The sequence below is a fragment of the Podarcis gaigeae genome, assembly GCF_964106915.1.
Source record: "Podarcis gaigeae genome assembly, chromosome: 5".
NCBI lineage: Eukaryota > Metazoa > Chordata > Lepidosauria > Squamata > Lacertidae > Podarcis > Podarcis gaigeae.
The window spans coordinates 43,677,723-43,701,324 of NC_139681.1; the positions used below are offsets into that span (position 1 = coordinate 43,677,723).

The following is a 23,602-nucleotide window of genomic DNA, read 5'->3' on the forward strand; positions in this document are numbered from 1 at the left end:
CCTTCCAAACAAACAAGAGTTTCTAGTCAGCGGAAAATGAGTTCCATCACTCCCATTCTTTTTAATGACAACAATTTTCCCAAAAAGTGGCATTTTCTCATCTGTAATTCCTACCTGTAAGGATTGAACATTGAGAACTCAATAAAACTTTACCTAATTAGAATATATGATGAGCACCTTTCTATTAAGACAATACACCAAGAGAATTACAATTTTCTTACACTTTTCTTAAACCCAGATTATCATGAAACTGTATGTAAAAGCCCCTTATCAGGTCTATAGCTACAACATATAATGCAAATTACATTATATAATACAGGAGACACATCCAAGTGTACTATTTGTACACGTATACTGTTTTGCTGCTCATTAACACTAGCTCCTAAAAAAAATTCAAGTCATTTCTCAGTAACATGATCAAAGTCATAGACGTACAAGTAATTTGAACAAGACATCTTTAAAATTAATGAATGTATTATGGCATTAGCTTTCATGGATTACAGTGCACTTCATCAGATGCAGAGTGAGATCCTCAACTGTCAAAATATTGCACACATGGGGGGGGGGGGTGGATGGGTATAATGTAACCAGAAAGGCCAGAAAGAATGCAGGGAAAATAGAGACAGTGAAAATTACGTAAATAACAATGATAGTTCACAGAATCAGTTGTGAATAATAGACATCCTAGCATTTGTATGCCAATTAACTTGTACGTTTTGTTAACATTTCATTTAGTACTATACTACAATATGTTTACATAGAGCTGCCCTTGAAGCCAGTTCAGAAGTTCCAATTGGTGCAAAAATGCTCCCACCTCACTATTCAGTAGCAAAACTAGATACAATATTGTGACAGCACTCTTGAAACAGTTGTGCTGGTTATGTGTTTGCCCAATTTAAGGTGCTCACTTTAGTGTATTGTCCTGCATGGCCTGGATACTTAAAAGAGCATCTTTCCCCATTATATGCCAGCCTGTGCTTTGAGATCTGACAGAAAGGTCCTTCTTATAGTTCTATTTAAAACCAAGACTCAAACAAGACCGTAAGAAGAGCCTGCTGGATCAGGCCTTCAGGCCTATTGACAACCTAATCTAGCATCCTGTTCTCACGGTGGCTACCCAGATGCCTGTGGGAAACCAACAAACTGGACCTGAGAACAACAGCACCATCCCATTCTGTGGTTTCCAGCATCCTGCTTCTGGAAGGGACTCATGTTATGGCTTCTGTGTTATGGCTCTCCGATTACAGAATTGCCTTCCACTAGAAATACGTTGGTCCTCTTTGCTGGTGTCCTTATGTCATTTACTCTGCTTGGCATTTGGAGGTCAACTGCTCCTACTGTTGCTGAGTTATAAGATGTGTTATATTGCTAGTTTAATGATGGATGTTCTACCGTTTTTTATTATGAATTGTATACAGTGCTCAAAATTAACCAGGCACTAAGCATTTCCACCATCTGGAAGTGCATGTATGGGGATCCTTGGATCTAGACTGTTTTCATACAGTAACACTCTATCCTGTAGAATTCTATTGGTTATATTTTATCTACACAATTGGGAATGAATTTCTGGAAACAAAATGCTTCTAAGACTGCAGCCTGAGCAGCAGTTACCATTAAGAAAAAGAAGTTGGAATAAGCCAATATACATGTGGACTTTTCTTCTTCAAGTTCTCAAAGCTCAAGGTTGTCATCTGAACTATCCAGATGTTTAACTGATCACAGCCCATTGTTTGAAAAATAAGACTTTAGAGCTGTCTTGCCAAAAAATATATATCTGAATTTCTAACACTGATTGTATACCATCTTAGCAACTTCATTTAAATTAATAAATAAAAAAAGATCCTTGCCTTACTTCAGCCCACAAGTGAAAAAAGGAAACTCTTGATATATAGTTTCACATTGCAAGTCTGAATAAAGTATCCAGTTTGTTAGGATAGCCAGTTTGTTATCATTTACAATGTCCTGGGAGACTGGAATAGCCCCCCAACTGTTTTTTAATATTGTAATTTCTGATGAATTAAATATATTCTTCTGCATAGCAACTGGCCTATTTCCACTAACAATGCTCTTAATCATTCTACATATAAAGTTGTTCTAGTCCTCTTAATCAATTCCAATAATTTGTCAGAGAAAGTCTGTCACATACAGTTTAACTTGAATCCATAGGACACTGAAACCACATGTCTCCTCCTCATGTGAATCACTAACTGATTTCCAGGTACTGTACTATACAGATATATAAATGCATATATTTTACTGTCTACCCCATACAGTACTGTCAAAGCAATAACTTTTACAATCTATATACACAATAGAGGAGCTGTACAAATCAGCAACTACACTTTCACAAAAACAGTTGTACTTACAATGAGACAGCCTGTTATTGTGTTCATGGTTATATGTGAACAAGCCTATAGGCATTATAAATACATATTTGAATATTGCAGTTGCTGCTTTTTGTGAAACAGCTTCATCTGCATACACAACTGGAAGAATAGTCTGGCTTTGCAACTATTTTGTTCCATGTTTCCACCTCATGTGAAGGTTTACTAACAAGTACATTTCCTTCAGAAACGTTTTCTTTTTTTAAAAAAAGCAAACCCAGAAACTTTAGGATGGTAACTGTAGATACATTAATGTGTGATATGGATACCAACGTAGTTACGATATTTTTATACAGAACCACAGCAAAGAGGCAGGTGGCACTTTTTTTTTTAAGTAGAAGTACCATGTTCTGTAGAAAGCTCATTTAATTTAAAATGGTCTCAACAGAATTACATGAAGCAAAAAAGTTTCAGCAGAATAAGCAACAAAGACATTGAAAAGTCAGGTATGCTAGGATTGCCAACTTAGTTATGCAATTGTTCCCAAAAGATACAATCAAACAAGTTAAATCAGATGTAGCCAACGAAGTGCCCCCTCCCCAAACTGTTCTACTGTACTACAACTCCCATCATGCCATACTATGCTGGCTGAGGCTGATGGGAGTTGTAGTCCGACTACGAATATTTATTCTGTACAAAGCCACCCTGCAGCATTTTGCTGGAACCCGATTTTCCATAAGAGAGATACTCTGTGGATGCAGCACGCTCCGGGAAGGCGAGAAAGGCGCGCATTTCAAACATACCTCGCGACCAGTCTTGTGGAGATGCCCCCGTTCCCCACAAAACAGTGGTCTAATGGGAAACCAACTATTCGCAGCTCTCACCACCAAGTTAGCCAGGCCTGTTATGTGAACAGTGCCGGATTTACGTATAAGCTAAACAAGCTATAGCTTAGGGTCACACTCTCTTGGGGGCCCAAAAGAAAATTAAAGGGGGGGGGGGACTGGATGTACATTTCCAAACTATAAGATAAAAAAAAACCTACATACAGCAACAGTGGCAAATGGCTTTAGATACCTATTAGGTCCATAAATTACCATATAGCATATATTCAATACAAAAAACAGCGACAAATTGTTGTTGACAAAGGACAGTTGGACATATAAAGGGCCCCATTACGGCCAGTAGCTTAGGGCCTCATCAAACCTAAATCCGGCCTTGGCTGTGAAGGCTCTAAGGGGGAAAACTAAAGGTAAAGGTAAAGGGACCCCTGCCGCCAAATCTCACTGATTCCCCTCAATGACACCCTCATTTCCCCCAACGTCTCTCTCTCTCCTACGAACAGCACAGAGGGGACGCTTTTTAAAAAGAAGAGGCCGTTGGACCAACTCACTCGCTTTGCCGGCGCAACCGCTCGCCCCCAAACAAGCCTTAGCACCGTGGGGAGCGAATGCTCCTTCCCCCATTGCCAACTTATCTCTCTCCCCCCCCACCCCCGCAATAAGAGTCTGGGCCGTGCCCCCCCCCCCGTTCCCCACACGGGCTGAACGTCCCTTACCTGAGCGCGCGTCCTCCGCCACGAGGATACGCAGGACCCTCTCGCTCTCCCCTTCTCTCCCCCCTAACAGTCCTAACCAAGTAACAAACCCGCGTGCGCGCGAGCGCCTAACTCCCCACTTAATTCAAATCCCCGCTCTGACGTCGTCACGTCCGTAACTCCGGCGTAAAACTCTCCTCACTCCAGGTCTGTATCTCTCCGCCACGCAAAACTTTGCCGCCTTTTCTTTTAACTTAGTTGTCCCCTGCCCTGGAAGAACGGTAAAATATAATAATGTTCCTTACCCCATCACCACTCCCATACTGAACTGAGCTTTCTGGGGGGCGGGGGGAGCGGGCTGTGCGGGGACTACTTCCGAATGGTTTCCGCGGAAGCATAAAATATGGCGCAACGTTTTATCAGATTTACTTTTTAAAACGACGCGCGGTGGATTCTGATTGGAGAACGCGAGATGACGCGAGCAGGAAAAATGATCCAATGGGGAACTCAGAAGGCCGTTTAATTTTTAACAGACAGTAAGGAGAAGCGCCGACCGCGTTTAGTTCCTTCGCTTCTCGCGCCAAGCGGGGGAGGCGGGAAAAGGGGACAATCGTAATGCCGCTTACCTGCGAGTAAGCGCCTCTGAACTCAAGTCTTCTCAATGGGCGTGCTTATGAGGGTGCCGTCCCTCCTCTGTTCTGAGGTGCTGCTTAAAAATAGCACAACAGGGTGGATATAATGACAATTTTTGAGTGCTTATGAAGTAGCTGAAGAACTTCCAAGTACAATGATTTAATTTTAAGAAAAAGAAATTTTAGTGTTTTGTTGGAAGCCGCCCAGAGTGGCTGGGGAAACCCAGCCGGATGGGCGGGATATAAGTAATAAATTATTATTATTATTATTATTATTATTATTATTATTATTATTATTATTATTATTATTCTCCTCCCCCCTACACTATTTTCTTTTTCTGAAAATGGAAAGACTTGCCAGGTGAGGTGCAATTAATGGAGGATGGGGGGGGCACCCTCGTGACTACACAGGACAGGGGTGTGGAAATTTGAATGAATTATTGGGGGGGCCAAGCAAGCCTCGCTCAGCACATGACGCGTGCACGCGCATGCCCGCCAACTGGGGGGTGGGGCTGAAATGTTTTACGCGGGGAGAAGGACCCCTCGGTCCCTAGGAGTTGGATCCTATGATACAGGATCTGGCAATTGCAGTTCCACACAAGTAACTCAAGTTCTCCAGTTTAGCATCTCTTTTGTAGGCAGCCCGTCCCAAGCCCATGCAACTGCTAGAGCTTGCTTTGCACCATCCCAACTCCCATCTCTGAAAAACCCTTTCTCCTATGCAGTCCCACTGTACACCTGCTCTCATCTTCACCCCCGTGTCCGTGCCTCCCCCCAATTTTTTCTGCAAGATCGCTGCAGTGGTGAACTCCTCCTGCAGCTTTTCAGTTATACGTAAATGACACGTAAGAAACAATTAGTTACTTTTACTTACAAAGAGATACGTCTAAAACATACCTGGTTTATTTCAAAAACATATTTGAAAGTTTAGCTCAGAAAGAAGCGTACGTATAAATACATTCTACATTTATAAAGAAATGCTTTCTATATTTATGCAACAGGGGATGCATGGGAGTCTTCTGAATTTCTAAAGGTAGGAGTTACTCTCGAGCATTATCTTTGGCACTTAACATAATCCTTCCTGCTACCGTCAAATACAGTATTTTCCTGTGCCTTTGTGTGCTGGTTTGACTTTTTCTTTTCTGTTTTCTTTTCTTTTTCTTTTACAAAGTAGCCTCTTGTTTCCCTGGACAATATATGAATGGGAAGTGAATGGGAAGTTGACTCCTTTCTTACTTAGTTTCAATATTTATTTAGATTGGGAAGCTCCTTCTGATGCAGTAAGTGAAAGTGGTGCTGGGGAAAAAAGTATTTTATAAATAGCATACTCGTAAGCTTTCCACCAAAATAGAAGAAATGTCCATCTCAAAAGAGTCTTAATGCAAAGATTTTTGTTTCTTAGGAGTAGGGCCTCTTGAACCTTTAGGCTGGCTGTTCTAATTTCATCACATTTCTATTTTTAATATGAGCAGAATCTTGTGAGTTAGCTTGTTGAGTTTGAGAAGGTTAAACTCAGTTGATGGATGTTGTGTATATTTTGGGTGCTTGCTAATAAAATATCTGTTCCAAGTTGCTACATCAAATCTGGAACTTCATGCAGAACCAGGAGTGAAATACATTGCAAAAAAGTACTATGGAATATTTGAGGACTCCACATCCTTTCTCTCTCTCAAATGAGGCAGTTGAGGAATGCAAAAGGGATAAGTTTCAGGATAACAAGAAGGGAGAAAACACTGAAAGGGGTGGCGGGGTGTGGCTGCTTTAAACCTTCCACTCCTAATTTACTAAAATTTCTGCTGGTGTTTAAAGTTACCATTTTCTTCCCAGTTTCCTCCATCTCTGCTTTACTCAAACTTCCACCACTTTAAACCACTGCTTTCTGCCTCTCAGTGTGCCTCCCTTCCTCACTCCCATGCTGCTGTTGTGAAGCCTGCCTTCACATTTGCTCCTCTATCTTGCCCTGACTTCATTCAAATCCAGGTTTGTGATGTGGCACTGCAAGCCTCCAGTGGGGGCTGTTTGATAACATTCTTACATTTATATTACATACAGAGAAACCAATCCTCCCTCCCAATTAGGCTTCCTGGAGCAGGGTTTCTCCCCAACCCCTCATTCTGAATAAAACCTGCAGTCATTTTGATTTCATATCTGTATTGTCTTACATTAGTCTTGCCTGAGCTGCTTCCACTTCCACTTTCCATTATGTCATCAGATTCAAAAAAGTGGAAAAGTGAATATCAAAAGCAGATGAGGAAAACTGCTTTAAAATTTAAAAGGTGACTGAGATAGTTATAGATTCTAAACTCTATACACACGAATGAAACAAAATGAGTATGTGCAGTGTATGTGTAGACCTAAATGTCTTTGAGTGTTGAGGAGAGAAAACAGGATACTCCACCCATGGCAAATAATGTATAATATTGTACACTTTTTACACAGAAAACTGTATGCATGGTCTGCACAAGTGCTGTTTTCCCTCCCATGTGCCGCATGCCATTTTTTTCTGTCTATTTAATTAAGGGTAAAGGTAAAGGTAAAGGTACCCCTGCCCGTACGGGCCAGTCTTGCCAGACTCTGGGGTTGTTGCGCCCATCTCACTCAAGAGGCCGGGGGCCAGCGCTGTCCAGAGACACTTCCAGGTCACGTGGCCAGCGTGACATCGCTGCTCGGGCCAGAGCCAGAGCCGCACACGGAAACGCCGTTTACCTTCCCGCTGGTAAGCAGTCCCTATTTATCTACTTGTACCCGGGGGAGCTTTCGAACTGCTAGGTTGGCAGGCGCTGGGACCGAACGACGGGAGCGCACCCCGCCGCAGGGATTCGAACCGCCGACCTTTCGATCGGCAAGCCCTAGGCACTGAGGCTTTTACCCTCAGCGCCACCTGCGTCCCATTACCCCCCCACTAAACTCAATAGGACTTATAAGGAACTTCCTTGCCTCACCTCACCCTCACTCCAGACATTTTGAGTACTTCAGTCATGTGAAATCTAGCAATTTCTAATGTGGTATTGCGATAAGGCTATTTTTTTCAGGGGAGGGCGTTGATACAGCTGCTTGCCAAGGGCACTAGGGACCATATGTACACCTCTGGGTGTTTGTATATTGATGATTTAGTAAGGAGGTGATATATGTGTGAATTATATATTTTTTGTGTAGAAGTAGTTGATACTGAAAATTAATAGCATATACATTGCAATTTATATGCTGCATATTAACTTACTTCCAGTAGTTTGCCTTGGTAGAATATATGGTCTAGTATCAAGTTAATAAAGTTTTTGCGAGCAGAATATATACACAAAGGAAGCAAAGCCTCAGCAAGGTCATACATTCTTTTCTGCTGCAGGGCATAACATTTTAATATTTAGATCTTTCAAAAAGCAAAATCTCTTGACATTTGTGCTTTGCTTTTGTAATTTTTATAGTTTGCCTCATTTGCTGTTTTCATGTGGCTATGATGTTTAGTCACTTCAAATGTGTTGTAGTTCAGTGTAAACAGCTTTGTTAATGTTAGCTTCGCTTTGGAATTAAATTACTCTGAAGTGGCAAAGCTACTGGCACGATCCAGCTTAGGCCATCCTGACCCCATTTACTTGGGAGTAAGGTAAGCCCCACTGAATCCAGTTCCCATTGGACTAACCTCTGACTAAACATGGTTAGGATTGCAGTGTAAATTTGCCATTAGATTGCAATATGTAAAGTTTGAGTAGTCAACTTAGTAAAACCTGGTTATTTTCAAAATAGTATAACATTTCAGTCCCAGTTATACAGATACACCATTCTGAAGTTACTACTGTGTCATGTGGAAGGGTATAATTGAGTAAATAGCTGACAATGTACATCATTTTATCTTGATAGACTTGCTCTTTAACATGCTTTTGGAAGTTGCACCTTTGAGCCAGTTATAAGGGACATCACAGTAGGATATTTTATTTTATTTATTGCATTTCTATTCCATCTTTTTCTCCAAGGAGCTCAAGGTGACATACATGGTTCTCCTCCTCCTCATTTAATACCCACAACAACCCTATGTAGTAGGTTTTACTGAGAGGCAGGGACTGGCCCAAGGTCACTTTGTGAGCTTCATCGCTGAGTGGGGATACAAGCCCTGCTCTCCCAGATCCTAGTCCAACCACTCCAGCATGTAGGAAGAAATCGTTCTGACCATACAATTGTAATTATCTGAATTATATTTTCAGTATCTCGAGATACTTGCTGCATAGGAGTGCACCCAAAAGAAAGGATTTTCTGCAGAAATAATGCTGCAAAGTAACTTCACTATAGTTTTACTGTAATAAAAAAAGAAAGATACCAAGCCTTTAGCACACATTCAGGATTTTTTTTACCAGCATGTTAAGACTTACAGATAAGTGAACCAAGTTTATAAGGAGAGATACCACTAATGCCAGTGTGGTTAATGAGGAGAGTCAAGGAAAGCGATTGGAGAAGGCTTCATTCAGAAAAATACTTCCTTTTTATTTTTATTTGCTACTTTTTTGTTCTCATTTGGCAAAGGGAGCACAGCCCTTGCGGGGAGGGGATGCAAACAATAAGGGATTTAAAAAAGAATTTGAGGAGCAAATTCCAAAAACATTAAAACCAACAATAAAAAGAGGTAAAATAAAATGGAGACCAGCTACGGAGGCAGTCCTCTTATGGATCAGCAACTGGTTAAAGAACAGGGAGAAGTGACCAAGAAAAGCTTCTTAGAAGAGTCCCCTGAATGTTTGAAGTTTCGCTGCTTTTCATGAAGTAATGAAGGTCACCTTCCCTTCACAGGAATAAATGGACAGTTCTCCCAATGGAGTGATGTAGAAAGCCAAGTCCCCCAAGATTCTTGGTAAGACTCCACTTTTGAACTTGTTCATAAATAACCTGGGGTTCAGGGTGAGCAGTGAGGTCACCAGATTTGCTGTGGCCACCAAATTGTTCAAGTTTGTAAGAAGAAAAATGGATTTGCGAATTAGCTACAAGAGGATCTATCCAGACTGGGTTAGTGGGAATTAAAATGGCCAGTGCAATAAATGCAAACAATTCTAAAGTGATGTACATTGCTGGGGGAGTCCTAACTTTTCATATATGCATTTATGGGGTCTGAAATGGCAGTGACTTATGAGGAACAAGATCTTAGCTTAATGAAAATGTTGAGCCAGTGTGTGACAGGATTTGAAAATAAAACTGTCAATATCATAATGCTGTTACACAAATCTATGGTAGGAGTCATTCTGCAAAGAAACAAAAGATTGTTGTAACTTTAAGAACTGTTTCTGTGAGTTCGTGGTGTGGTTTTCTAGACTGATTAGGTACAACTGGTGATGAGTAAAAAAGGAGAAGTTGCAGTTTGCATTTGCCTGCAAAAGAGAACACCCACATGCTTTGTGTTTGTAAGGTTGTAAATAAAACTCTTGCTTGAGCATTTTACACCTGTCTTGTGGTTCTGTCGTCTGCTGCCAGGAAGATACAGCTCCAATAATCTATGGTGACTGCACTGGAATACTGTGTTGAGCTGGAAAAGGATATTGTTGAGCTGGAAAAGGGAGGAGGAGGTAACCAAAATGATCAGAGAGCTGGAACAAGATTACAACATTTGGAACTTTTTAGTTTAGAAAAAGGTATTGTGGAGCATGATAGAGTTGTATAAAATTATGCATGATATGCAGAAACTGGTAAGAGCAAGGGTTTTCAACCTGGTCCCCACCGCCCACTAGTGGGCATTTCTGGATTCTAGGTAGGCAGTAGGGGTTCTATGGAACAAGCTGTATCCTCCTTCCATCGAGCACTGGTGGATGGTAAGGAAATTTTACCATCATGAAAGATGCAATAGTGGGCAGTAGGTATAAAAAGGTTGACTACCCCTGGGTTAGAGAGAAGTATCTATCCTTCTCACATGTACTAGAACCTGGGCCATCCACCAAACTAGAATGCTGAAAAATTTAGGACGGACAAAAGGAACTATGTCACACAGCACATGATTAGACTATGGAATTCATGATTGCAAGATGTAGTGTTGGCCATCAACTTGGATAGTTTGAAAAGGACCCTGGACAAATGTATGGAGTAAGAGCTATCATGACTGTATTACTTCCACTGTCAAAAGCAGTATGCTTCTGCATATTAGTTGCTGTTGTGCTCCTGTCCTTCTCAAAGACTTCCCACATGAAACCATAGCTGGTTGCCCACTATGAGTACAGGATGCTGGACTAGAATGGAGTTGGTCTAATCTTATTTTATTAAGAACTCTGTGTGTTTTCACTTTTGAGAAAGATGGGCCTGCACATTTTCTAGCTAAGGACAGTTAGTGGCATAAGCTATAGCCATTTATTTTTTCATTCTAGATATCTAGATTGTGTAATCTGAATGCCAGTATTTGAGGAAGGTATGGTTTATCAGTAACTATTTATTTCTATTTGTAAGACACAAATCAAAAGCTCAGAGACATGATTCTTGCATGCATTTATGAATATGCTTTATAAGAAGCTCATATTAAATTCAGATTTAAAGTCCTTTCAAATAATTAATCTATCTATCTTTTAGATGATAAAAGTGCAAAGTGTAGCAAATTACCTGGGGAAACAGAACTCCAAAACATCAAGATATTTTATTTGATATAAAAAATGGTAACAAATTGTCGAGATTTTTTTCTTTCAACTGCCCTTCTCCCACAAGAGTTCTGTGTTTTATTAGATCAAATATAGAATATTACTTTTACTAATGTATTCTTTTTAAATACACTATTATCAAAGCCACAGAGGATGTTCAGAAAACAGCCTACAAACCTCATAATGAGGTCTGCCACTGCAGTTTCAAATAAAACTATATAGCCTGGGTAGTAAGAAATCTTGGGAATGATCCCGAGAAAGTCACTTATAATCCAGCTACAGTGGTCTTTGTTTACACGTGAGTTCTGGCAAAGTGAATAGATGTATGCTAGACTGGATAATTAAAAAATCTGTCAACTTACAGGTTTTCAATATTCAGAATCAGAGTTCTAAAAACAAGATCTCAACAGGGCCAAAATAGATTGGAAACATTTTAAATTCTTCCAAGTTCTAAGCACTGACATCCCATGTAGTCAATTTTATAAGCTTTTTTCCATAGTCTGTACAAGGAACTCTCAGAAATGAAGAACTTGGTCATGGAAATTCACAAGTAGTTTTCTCATGGTGATGGCAGATCTGGATTTCAGTTATGTGAGACACAGTTATCTACTGCTTGGCGACTGAGAGGATTTTTTTTAAAAAAAAAAACTTCCAAAATAGTTGATTCTTCAAGAACTACAAGCAATGGGTTCTAATTGATAGCTGGTATATGTTAACCTCACAACAGGGATGTACCGTAATTGAAAATTGTAACTTTGTGACATGTGTGTGTGTGTGTTTTCATAGAATTCAGACACTCTTTTACAATGGCAATAAGTAGCTATCTACCTCCCATCAGAACCCCCCCCCCCCCCAGCAAACAAGGTTCTACCAACTTAAAGCATGGTGAAGGTAATCTGCACTGTAAGAATTTCTGGAACTTATTGGGTGGGGATCTTACAGCAGGATCCTATTAGTGAAAGTAACATTGGACAACTGTGGATGGCCTCAAGGCAGGACATTTAGGAACATTTGGTAAATAAAAATACCATAGAATGGTTTTGATATGAATAAAGAAATTGTTAGCCCAAATAAATGGTTCTGTCCAGTTTTAATGTTCCAATGAAATCTAATCTAATTAGATTATATCTAATCAGGATACAATATTTTCCACATAGCTGAGATATCAGTGGTGTGTGCCTTTGCATTATAGAAAATAGTACCCTACTAAATCCAGAGTGGTGACTGAAGCAAACTAGGACATGGTCTACACATAAAGCAACATGAGGGTAGATAGAATGTTGAGGAAGGAGACAGGATGCAACCATGTTAAACTATCCATGGACACCCCAGATTTGAATGCTCCAGCATATTAAAACACCCTGCAAGTAAAAGCAGCATTACCAGAAAGAATGGTTCTAGCACAGCTTGTTCCCAGTTGTTTTCTACTCATGAAGGAGTTTTGAACATAGGGGAGCATTATAAATGTGACCACCTAGTTGCAGTCTGAAGTGGAACACTGCATGTAACACAGGCAGCACAGAGAGGAGTAAGGGAGAGGACATACTGTCCAGACACTGCTGGATTCCTTTTGTACTTCCTTCAAAGGAAAGATGTTTTAAAACGAACGTATCATTCTCTTTCAGAAATCTACCGGTAATATATGCAACAGAACCATCTCTCTTGGCACACACAAAAGTGCACCATGTCCTTTTTATGCCATTCCCCATCACCACCATGTTTCTGCTCCTGCAGTCCAGTCTAACCCTCTCAAATCCGTTTTGATGCATGTGTAGACAAGGTCTAAAATGCCTGCCATGGCTATATTTGTTCCAAGTAGACCAAAATGTACTGCCCAGAAAGATTACATTTACTTTTGTATAATCCATTGGAACAACTGAGAATAATGATTACTTTTATTCAGATTACTTAGAATAAATAAGCGTGTTCTGGTTGAGAAGATAAATTGCTGTTGCAAATTAATGTTATATGTATAATGCTTCATTTTTAACTCTCTTTTTTTTGTCAGAACAGTGCTCTGAGTCAAATAGCTAGAGTTTTTACAGTTCTGGGAAGTAATTTAAGTAAGGGATTTTATGTCCTTTGCACTATTGCTGTATTTAGTTTAAATGAGCAAATAGTAGAGGAATGAAATTAAGAGATTTAAAGAAAGAAATGCAGCCTGAAAATAAAAATGAAACCTTGTTCTTGCATCAGAATTATTAGATCTTGCGATTTGCATATACAAATAATTCAGCAACATTCACTGGCATTATAAATACAGCAAGATCAAATTATAAATGTAATAAAAGAAAATATCACTGTATAATACATACATATATTATAAAGATCTTGACATAAATTAAATATAGTTTTGCATATACAGAATAAGGTTCAGTAGCAACATACTAAAAATGATACTGCGTAATGAAAACATTTTCAAATGCTGGAAACAAAGATGTTCAAATTCCTTTAAAAACCAATTCATAAAAGTCATTTTCAAAACACTAATCAATACAGCAGGCATTCTTCTGTTGGGCCTGATTAACCCAAGCCATTAAGTATCTACTTAGTACAAGATTTCAAAACTTGCTTGCATCAAGAAATGCTTTCCACACTGAGTTGTCTGCCAAGAACTATGTTGTGTGCTGCAGGGAATTCTGGAGTGCATTGTGTCACATTCTTAAATTTGCGTAGTGAGACTAGCTGGCCCCTATACAGAGCACGTATGTCCCACAGCACCAGGGCTGTTTCCAGGATTCTTTGGACCCCATGCAAGAGATAGCAGGAGGCCTGAACACGCAGAGGAGAGATGCAGAAACGTGCACACACAGAGATACACATCCACATCAAATATAAGAGAGTGCACACTTCATGCATTCAGAAGAGTACATGAGAGTTTAAATTGTGTAGGGTCACAGGGACGCAATGCTCCCCCTGCCCCAGTAACCCTCTGCATGCTTCCTACTCCCACAAAGATCTGCAGGGAATTTCTGAATGCAGCTAGAATATTGCTGCAGATATTTCTGCTCAAACCTTAGGAGAGGAGAGAATGGAGATGGCACACATGAGGATACTGGAGAAGGGGCTGGTGCACACACTCCTGGACTGTTTCAAGCTCAGGTGTTCTTTTGAATGCATGAGCAGGGCTTCCTCCAATATCTTCTTTTGCTCCTAAGCTCCATGCAGAGGGCTAGTTGGCTGACTAAATGGGGCGTGCGGATGGGCTGGCTCTAACAGCAGATGAGTCGGGGGCACAGAGCCCGCGCTGCCTGATATAGCATTCACTACTGGTAACATGGGAGACCTCAAGTGGACCAGGCAAACTGTGAGCTTAGACTCTCCCAACTTCTGCAACAGTGCAGAGTTAATCCTGAACGTTGTGGCTGATTGTGGGCTCTGCAAATCCTGTGACAATCAGGGGAGCAAGGAATCCAAGTACGGTATAGAATGGAAACACCTTGGCTGTCATACAGGCAACAGAAGGTCAAGACTAGAGCCTTCCTTTCCCCACACAGCTACATTTCCCCACACACATTAACTGTTTGCATGCCTGTGTGCACACTGCTCTTGTTTGTTTTTAAAGCATTTTTATGTATATAAACTATTAGAGGGGGCCCTGCCAGATTTTGCTAGTCCCTGGTGCCAGGCCTACAAAGGACATGTCTCCTCCGCTGCTGTATTCTGCAGGAAAATATCAGTAACAAGTGATAAGATGCCTTTTGGTTAGCTAAGTTACAGTTCTTTATCTTGTTCTAAGTCCTTGCAAGGCATTAAAAAAGCAGTTGCAATAAAGGGAGTGCTGGCCTGCTCCCTCCATGCATTGGAGGGCAAAGATTTGTAGTCAGGACGCTGCTGCATTAGTGTTAGCTCTCCACGTGATTCAGGCCGCTGATTGTGCAAGGTTCTAAATCACACTGGATCTGCATGCATATAGCAGACATCCAGCTTCATGGAGGGTGAAGCTGGGGAGTTAACACGCTCATGTCCTCTCCTCACACAAGTATAATCGCATGAGGGTTTTAACACACAAATAGGGCCATTGTTGATTCCCTGATAAATTGATAAGGAACCCTGGGTTTCTAGAAACATACTTCGAAATAAACTGCTTTAATAATATTACTATTTGTGCACTGTTTCTGAGTTAAGCATGTACTTAAGAGCTTTGGCAATCAATGTCCACTGTCACACAAGACAATAAGTTGAGTCACATAGTGACGAGATATGCAGATCAGAACATATAAATTTCTAATCACTGTTTGGCATTTATTAATGCAATCTCATGCAATGTAAAAAAATTTAAGTGTGGAAACCCATAAATATGTTTGTTATACCATTGTACGAAGTATCACAGTCTTATTTGACTAAACACCTTGAAGTGAAAAACAAGCTTTCTAAAGTTGCAATTCACCAACCTCATAAAACAGATTAGTTGTGATTAAAAGTGATTTGGCTGGGTTTAGCACAGTATTTCCTCAACTGTGGCATGTCTTGTCGTCACCAAATGGAGAACCTAGTAGAACTAGATTGTCTGAAGGGAATCCAACAAAACCACAGAGAAGGTTTTGTGCTTCAGATTACTTCAGAGAATTTAATCCCATGGAATTATCTGAAACTGTTAAGTATAGAAATTATTCCACATTGGGGGAGGAAAGCTGTTCATTTGGCTCCATTTTAAGTGCACTCATATTAGTATTACCAAAATGAGCCTCACCCCAAGTATTCTGGCTTCACTTGGGTAAATATAAGAAAAGTTAAAACATCCCTACTTCATTAATGGATTCGGCTATGTGCATTTCTGGCCCACATCTTACGTTTTTAAATAGTGCTTTACAGAACAAGCAACAAATTAAGAGAGCTCTGGATGCTATTAGAAATATTATCTAATAATTACTTCCTTCCACCAAGGCAGGATTTTTCTCTACATCTGGAAATGACTTTGTTTGGATAATTTAAAAAGGAACAACTGCAATGCTTTCCCTTAAGCAGATTTCACAGTTACAGCTCTGGCTGCTGGTCAGAGGTCAAGGAAGGGGTACTGGACCAGATACTAAGAGAAGCAAGGAATTCCAGTGTCATGGATGAGGGAACAGCAGCTACCTATGATATTCTTGGTTTACTGAAAGCTAGGAAGTGGGAAATTAGAAGACGGAGACTAAATTGGTAACTGTAAAGACTATTTTTGTGTTATCAAGCTAATTAAGATACTTTGGCTAAGTGCAGAGAGGCCATTCATCAAGGAGCCAAGAAAACCGAGGGGACATATTCACCAGGACACCAAAAATGCCTAAAGGTGTTACTAATATCCAGTAGTCAAAAACTCAATACCAGGACTAGCACATGTATCTATTGTAACAAAATAGAGATATTAGGAAGAATATGATTATGGTTTTGTCATACCTAAATAAAAACCCCAGTATTTTGAAAACAGCAGTTTCCACACAATTTGTACTGCATTAGAAAGCGTCTGACACTCTTAAGGCTGTTGGAAGCAGCTTCTAAAGTGGTGGGTAGAAACAGTGGTTTTAAAAAACCTATCTTCATCTATTAATGTGCTCACAGATTTGGGTCCATAGTGTATTGGACTGTTCATTCCTCACATTTTGGAGTTTGGATTTCCAAACTTATTATGATAGAAAGCTTATTTTACATTCAACTCTTAACCAAATAATGGTGTTTGCTTTGGGGCTTAGAGAGCTTAACATCAATCACCTCTTACAATAAATTCTATTCATTAAGTGCATAACAACTGTACATATACATATAGATTTACAGGAGTGCATTACTGGGAAGACACAAGCAATAAAATGGCAGTGCTTTAAAAACAGTGTGCTTATAGACTAACCTGAACTGTTTTCAATTAAAAGTCGGTAAGTAAAAGACTCATGTGGACACCTTGCAATCCTCTGAATTGCTAAAAGTATCCACCTTTCTTCCAGTCATGTATTAAAATGAACATTGATTAAAATAATGTAGGATCTGAAATGTAATAACCAGGTTAAAGTCTACATAGTTGTCAATAAGGCTTTCCTTGTTGTATTAAAAAAAACACCAATGAACAAGCCCAAACTATTGCATATTAGACATTTATATACAAATTATTCTTTTGTACTTGTGCTCTTTAATTTATGCCTTCTAAAAAGATGGGAGCAATAGATATAAAATGTACTGTGTGTTTTGTCATTTTTCTCCAAAGCTAGTTTTGTCTAGACGATGACATTGCCACATGGGGCTTTATATATTGTCACAGCCATTAAAGTAAAAACCCTAGGAAGCAACCCATCATGCAAGTCAGTTCAAAACAAATGGGTTTTGTGCCCTAACAGCCCAAACCCAAATTTTGTGGGCACTCCTACATGTCCATACTTCATTGGCTACACTACTGGGATAGTTCTGTATACTTACAATAAGGGAGAAAATTTTGAAATCATAGGTCATATAGGAGGTCTGAAAGCATACTGGCATTGAGGAGTACCACACCATTTGTAGGGACACAATTCAGGACACAGTTCATTCCCATTAAGTACCACTGACACTAAAGGAGCACAAGTGTATTTATCTGTGTCCTTAATTGAACACTAACACCAGTATTCTAAGGACTTGGAAGTAAATGTCTTGACTTCAGTAGATGCTATTCCCTGATTCAACTAAAGATTTGTCATGACTATACTCCATTGACACCAGTGAAACAAGTTTGCCACTATGTAATTACTGAAGTTGTGTTGCTTTCAGTAGTGCTTAGCCATACTGTAACTATCTTAAGCTAGATTGTTTTAAATTGAAAGTATATGTTTTCCTTTATATATTTGCTTTCTATCTGGCAATATACCTTTTTGTGATAGCAAGAACAGAACCTCTTTCTTTTCAAAATACAAAATAGTTTCAAAATATTGATTAATTAACTTACATTAAACATGTTACTTTATGTTAATATTTCTTTTTAAAAAATTATATCAGGTTAAATAACTTAAGGTGATCTTTTAAGATTATTTAACTGAATTCAACAAACTCAGTATTTGCATTATGGTGCTAAGTTACAGCTTGCAATTATAACAGAACTATCTAGTTTGCAATTATAACAGAACTATCTAGAGAATCTTGTCTTCAAAAATAATTTTATGTTTTTTACATTTTATGTTTTTTTGCTAAGGTTCAAAATCTTAGACAGTTGCTTGTGGAGGATTCATGTACCATTATATATAATCCACTGAATGAGTTGTGCTTAACAGGAAGAATGCTTAAAAAATACCAAAAAAAGCAAACAGATATAACCTGGCTATTGAACATTAAGATTAACAGTTGTAGAATATTAACCAACTTTCTAGAGCACCTTAAATAATGTCTTCCACAGTCAGCAGTTCACATTAGCATCAATAGGTTTAAAAGTGGAGCAAGGTGCTGATGAGCATAAAAGCATCAAAACACCGCCACAACCAAAAAAAGAATACTCTGCAAATGCTGAGATGAATGCAGCAAGCAAATGCATATGGTCTTGGGTGGCCACACTCATTTCAGTGGGGTGTACACAGTGTTTCCTAGTAGCATGTGGCCATTGTGTGGAACTTGCTCTAAGAGAAATAATTGCTATGTGCATGGATTTGGATCCAGCCTATTTACTCTTATTCCTCTGCTTTATAAACACGGGTTATTTTATAAGTCATCTAAAAGTTAAAAAATAAAAAGCAGAATTTCATAGATGTTCAGGGGAAAATATGGGTATGATCCAGCCAAAACCAAGCATTTTTGAAGTCCCATTAATGAATTTTAAAAGTATTTATTTCCTGTTCTTCGATGGACTCCCATCCAAGGGGCTGATCAGATCCATGCACACTTAGCTTCAGCAGTGCTGCAGCATCAAGTGCTCCCAGACCATTAACTGGACTCCATATCCCATTAACCTCAATGGGAAAAATTTAAGCATAAGCTTAATACACCCACTGAAATCAGTGGGTATTGAATATGCCTAACATAGGCTGGATTGTGCCCTATATTCATAATAGTTTATACTGTGATCTATTGTACACGGCCATCTGTTATGCAAAACTTTAAATATCACCTTGATCCAGCTTGGGGAACTAGATACACAGACACAGCCTTTGCACATATATCCCCAGCTGAATGGGCTGTCCCACATGCAAAAGTGTGCTAGATGTGCAGCTCCCCTATTTTATGTGTTGAAGCTGCACATGTTGAGCATTTCAAAACAATAGCAATCCTGCTGTTTGGGAGGGAAAGTGGGACTCTGGAATCAAACAGGTTCTTCAGGGTTTTTTTGAAACGGTTCTGCGCATGCTCCTTTGGATCAGAGAGTGAAAGTCTTGAATAATTTATACATCTAAGGAGGCATTCCAAGCAAGCCCAACATGGTAGTATGTACATTTAGAGTTTTTAAAAAGTCAATGGAAATAAATTAACATGATTTACAAATCTCTGTACAGATGATTAAATTAATAATAATAAGGCAGGAGTTTTCACTTGAAATTGGCATAATCAGAAAATATGTCAATGAAATCTTGTACCACTTTGTAGCAGAATTCATACTGTTCCTGGAAAAAGAAGAAGAATACATTTATTCTGATGAAAATTTCTCTGAATCATAACAATTCCAGTGAAGCATGTTTAACTCTAAACTGGAGCATAATCCTATCTCACAGACAACATTTTTAATTTCTTATCCTGTTAAAACACTTTATTTTTTGCAGGTTGTAGCATAATTAATTTTAAAATCTAACTAAAACAACAACAGTTGGTTCACCGAGAAAGCAGATTTTGAATGAGAAGTGGACTGTGAGCCCAATGGGACTATTTAAAATAACCATAAATCCTATCAAGAATCACTGTCAAATCAAGAAGTTTCCCATTTACTTTTTCATTTTAATTAGTTATAACCTGCCTCTCAGGGTGGGGGAGCCATCAAAAGACAGCTAAAAATGGCTATATTCTGATACCAGGACACATATGTAAGCCTGACTATTGCTATTGTTTTTAAAAACAACTTCGAGAGGCAAGCAGAGCACAAATAACCAACTCTAATTAATCTGCCCCTTATATACAGGGAGGCCACTCTTCCCGTAATTCCTTGATTGCAAAAGTATGCAATAATATTTGGATCTTGCCACTGCTATTAGCAGTTCAGAGGACCAGCTGTACACCCCTCTCTTCCACCCCCAAAAATCCAAGATACCCTATAGCACTGTGCAGAGGCTGTTCAGCAGTTTCAAAAGTTGTTGTGGTGTGGCTTTGCAGCACGACTAAGCATTGGCACTACATGTATTTGTGAACACCCAAGTCCTGTGTTGTGGCACTTTGCTCAAATACCAACATCCTTTTGACAAATATTTTTGTGTTTAAAACAACATACCAGTGTTTGCACCATATGTGGTCTTTGCAGTCGTAAACTCTTCACAGCTTGAAATACATCTAAGAGCCCCTCAGCTTTGACTCGCTCCAGAATATTGCTGAGTGCAATGAATGTACCTGTTCTTCCAGCTCCAGCACTATAATACATATACATTTTTTTCTTTAACAAGTTATATTACCAAATCCATATTCAATACAATGAAAATACACCCTGAATTGATTCCCTGTTACTGAGAAGAATTCCTGCATTGCCTCAATGTTCTTTCCAAGGACTGGCAGAAGCAGAATAAATTATGCCAATTTGCTTAATATAAACATTTTCATGCAGATAACGGAATTTAGTTCTACTAGCCAAGGAAAACTTTCTTGAAATATAAACTCATGTCTAAATTTTTCATCCACCCAACCTTAATCTTGCAATCACTTTATGTGCATAAATGTTTACATCATGCTGTTTCTAAACTAACATTATATAAACATAGTTCCTAGCACTTCTGGAAACTCTTCCAAACATCCTTGTCTCACCAGCCAAAGCCTATCACTATGTGACTGACTGCTGTGCATTACACATGCTAATAAGAAATTGGGCTTCAAAATCATGAATTCGGTTTATCCAACAAAAGCATCTGGATCTGCACAGATCCAAGATTGGTTCAGCCTTCATGGGACACTTTAACAGGTTAACACTTGTTGTTCTCTTACATTGGAGAGAACAGATCTCCGTAGCTGACATCTTATGACAATAGGTGACTGGTAGGTGAGTGTAGTTTGCCCAAAATGGCCTTGCAGCCCAAATTCAGAAGCCAGGCAGACCTGATTAGGCCTGTGGCCAAGAGGTTCCCCATTGCTGATCTAAAACTCCAGAAAAGTGATATTAAAGCCTTGCTGAGAAATGCCCCATTTCTGATAACCGAGTATCTGGTCATAGTTGTCCATTCTCTCTTAAACTCCCAGAGTACAGAAAATAGTTTCAAGGCTACTAGATTGGTAACAGGAACTGGGCATTATAATCAGGTCATATAGGCACTTCATTAACTGCAATGGCACCTGGTCAATTTCTGGGGTCTGTGTATTTTAAATGTGTATATTTTTTATAGAAAATTATTGTCTTTTTTTAAAAAAAATGTTATATTTTTACATGTTTGCAAATATTTGTCATGGAAATATTGATGGGCAGAATAGAAATATTGCAAACTTACAAACAAGCAAAGGTGTATGGAGCAAAATAAAATGCAAAACTATTTACCTGCAGTGCACTGTAATGGGGTGGTTTCCTGTCTGCTGTTGCTGCTTTTGGACAGCTGCAATGAGGTCAATCATTCCCTTCCCTTCAGCAGGAATTCCAATTTCAGGCCATCCATGAAAATGAAACTGTCGGACAAGTCTGCCCAGCTTCTCCTGGTCATCCAAAGGCAAGAAAACCACAAATTCAATGCAGCTTCAATAGTGGAACGGAACACTGGAAGCCATCCACAGACTATAGGATGGCTATCTATAGGAACCTTTTCATATATGGTCAATGTAAATTAATCATGTGATTTATATAAGGTAAGAAAAACTGAGCTAAATTTACATTTCAGTTGGCTTTAAGCAACCCTGAAGTTCAGAAAACCACAGTGGACACAAACGTATTTAAAATGTTATCATTAATACCTGATTGTGCATAATCAGGAAGTCCCTGACGCTTATGGCATCAGCCAGTGAGTCACTCTTTATCTCGATGGTAATCTCTCCATAAGTAACAGATCCCTCTGATGGCCAGTACTGAAAACATTTTTCCTGTAACATTGAGGGAAGAAAAAGGAATGAATGCTGACTCCAGAACTTGGTTGAAATACAGATACAGCACTGGTTCCTCAAAACATTAGTAAGAACTAGTTTCTGTTTCCTTCCCCTCCCTCCAATCGCAAATTACATATTACACAGAATAACTATTTAATGCCCCTGTATCTGAGTACTGAACAGAAGAAGAAAAATACAGGAAGTTCTACATGCTCCATGTTTTAGTTGCTGCCTGTTTTCTATGGGCAATTGATGTTACACAAGCATATACTTGACATGCAATACTTCTGTACTTTGGGAGACAAATGAAAAGTTTTTAAAAAGGGAAAAAGTTAGAAAGACACATTAAAAACTTTCACGAATCATATGACGACACAAGTTGCTTTTGTAATGACTTAACAATGATTTCAGCAACGCTTGAAACGGATATCACTGTAAAACCCATTATATCTCACCTTAAGTTAAGAAATGTAGTTTGATGCTACACCAAACATGCAGACTTCTTGCCACCATGCAGAATAGCTGTCAACGTTTCCCGTTTTTAAAGGGAAATTCCCTTATTCTGAATAGGATTCCTCGCAAGAAAAGGGAACAGTTGACAGCTACACCATGCAATTGCTGACACACAGTGCAGTCCAGAGGAAGTTAAGTAAGCACTACTAAGCTCCACTGACATCTTAGCACTCAGTCGAGCACACTTAATTCCCATTGATTTCCCAATTGACTTGATTATGTGTAACTTTCCCTAGAATTGTGACAATTTTTGTCTGAATTTTCAGTACTGGGGAACATCAAGCCAGGTTAGATACAATTCATGTGAAGCTGTGTGCATCAGGAACCATGCTACTCCATGTCTCATTCCTAGCCTGAAAATCTGTTGTCAAGAGCAAAGTATTTTTTTAAAAAAAGTGGGGTGAGGAAGAAGAACAGCAAAACACTACAGTGACACCACATAGTCCCCAGGCTGCTGCTAAACACAGCTGGGCTTTGCTAAGCTTTGGTGGTATGAAGAAGAAGAGTTTGGATTTGAAATCCCGCTTTATCACTACCCGAAGAAGTCTCAAAGCGGCTAACATTCTGCTTTCCCGTCCTCCCCCACAACAACACTCTGTGAGGTGAGTGGGGCTGAGAGACTTCAGAGAAGTGTGACTGGCCGAAGGTCACCCAGCAGCTGCATGAGGAGGAGCGGAGACGCGAACCCGGTTCACCAGATTACGAGACTACGGCTCTTAAGCACTACACCACACTGGCTCTCACAAACATATTTGTGGCTAATTATAAGCTAATTATCTTTTTTTTTTTAGTGGGTTGGAATGTCCTGAAGAAAAACTTCATTTCCTCATCACACTTTACGCTATTCATAACAAAATATGTTTGTTTTTTTAAATTGGG

The 23,602-nt window shown here is 39.3% G+C and overlaps 2 protein-coding genes and 1 long non-coding RNA gene across 18 annotated transcripts in view; 1 reads left to right on the forward strand and 2 right to left on the reverse strand.

Annotated features, from left to right (window-relative positions):
- MKI67 (marker of proliferation Ki-67) overlaps positions 1 to 4,004 on the reverse strand; it is a 34,950-nt gene extending 30,946 nt beyond the window's left edge. Inside the window, exons 1-2 of one of the 3 annotated variants that reach the window (XM_083740976.1) lie at positions 3,883 to 4,001; positions 2 to 114 (exon numbers count right to left, since the gene is read on the reverse strand). In XM_083740976.1, coding sequence (XP_083597102.1) covers positions 2 to 93 — 92 coding nt within the window. In that variant the 5' untranslated portion in view covers positions 94 to 114; positions 3,883 to 4,001. The other 2 variants (XM_083740977.1, XM_083740978.1) reach the window with 2 other exon arrangements.
- LOC310845694 lies at positions 3,990 to 23,589 on the forward strand. 2 transcript variants are annotated; one of them, XR_014564909.1, is made up of 4 exons: positions 3,990 to 4,068; positions 9,270 to 9,330; positions 22,009 to 22,056; positions 23,515 to 23,589. It is a non-coding gene; the product is annotated as an uncharacterized lncRNA (long non-coding RNA). The 2 variants fall into 2 exon arrangements; XR_014564910.1 differs by lacking the exon at positions 3,990 to 4,068 and adding an exon at positions 5,592 to 5,773.
- PTPRE (protein tyrosine phosphatase receptor type E) overlaps positions 13,252 to 23,602 on the reverse strand; it is a 175,980-nt gene continuing 165,629 nt past the window's right edge. For all 13 annotated transcript variants that reach the window (XM_083741028.1, XM_083741027.1, XM_083741026.1 and 10 more), the window contains 4 exons: positions 22,082 to 22,207; positions 21,675 to 21,826; positions 20,430 to 20,565; positions 13,252 to 19,614 (listed from right to left, as the gene is read on the reverse strand). In XM_083741028.1, coding sequence (XP_083597154.1) covers positions 19,540 to 19,614; positions 20,430 to 20,565; positions 21,675 to 21,826; positions 22,082 to 22,207 — 489 coding nt within the window. In that variant the 3' untranslated portion in view covers positions 13,252 to 19,539. The remainder of the gene's footprint in view (positions 19,615 to 20,429; positions 20,566 to 21,674; positions 21,827 to 22,081; positions 22,208 to 23,602) is intronic.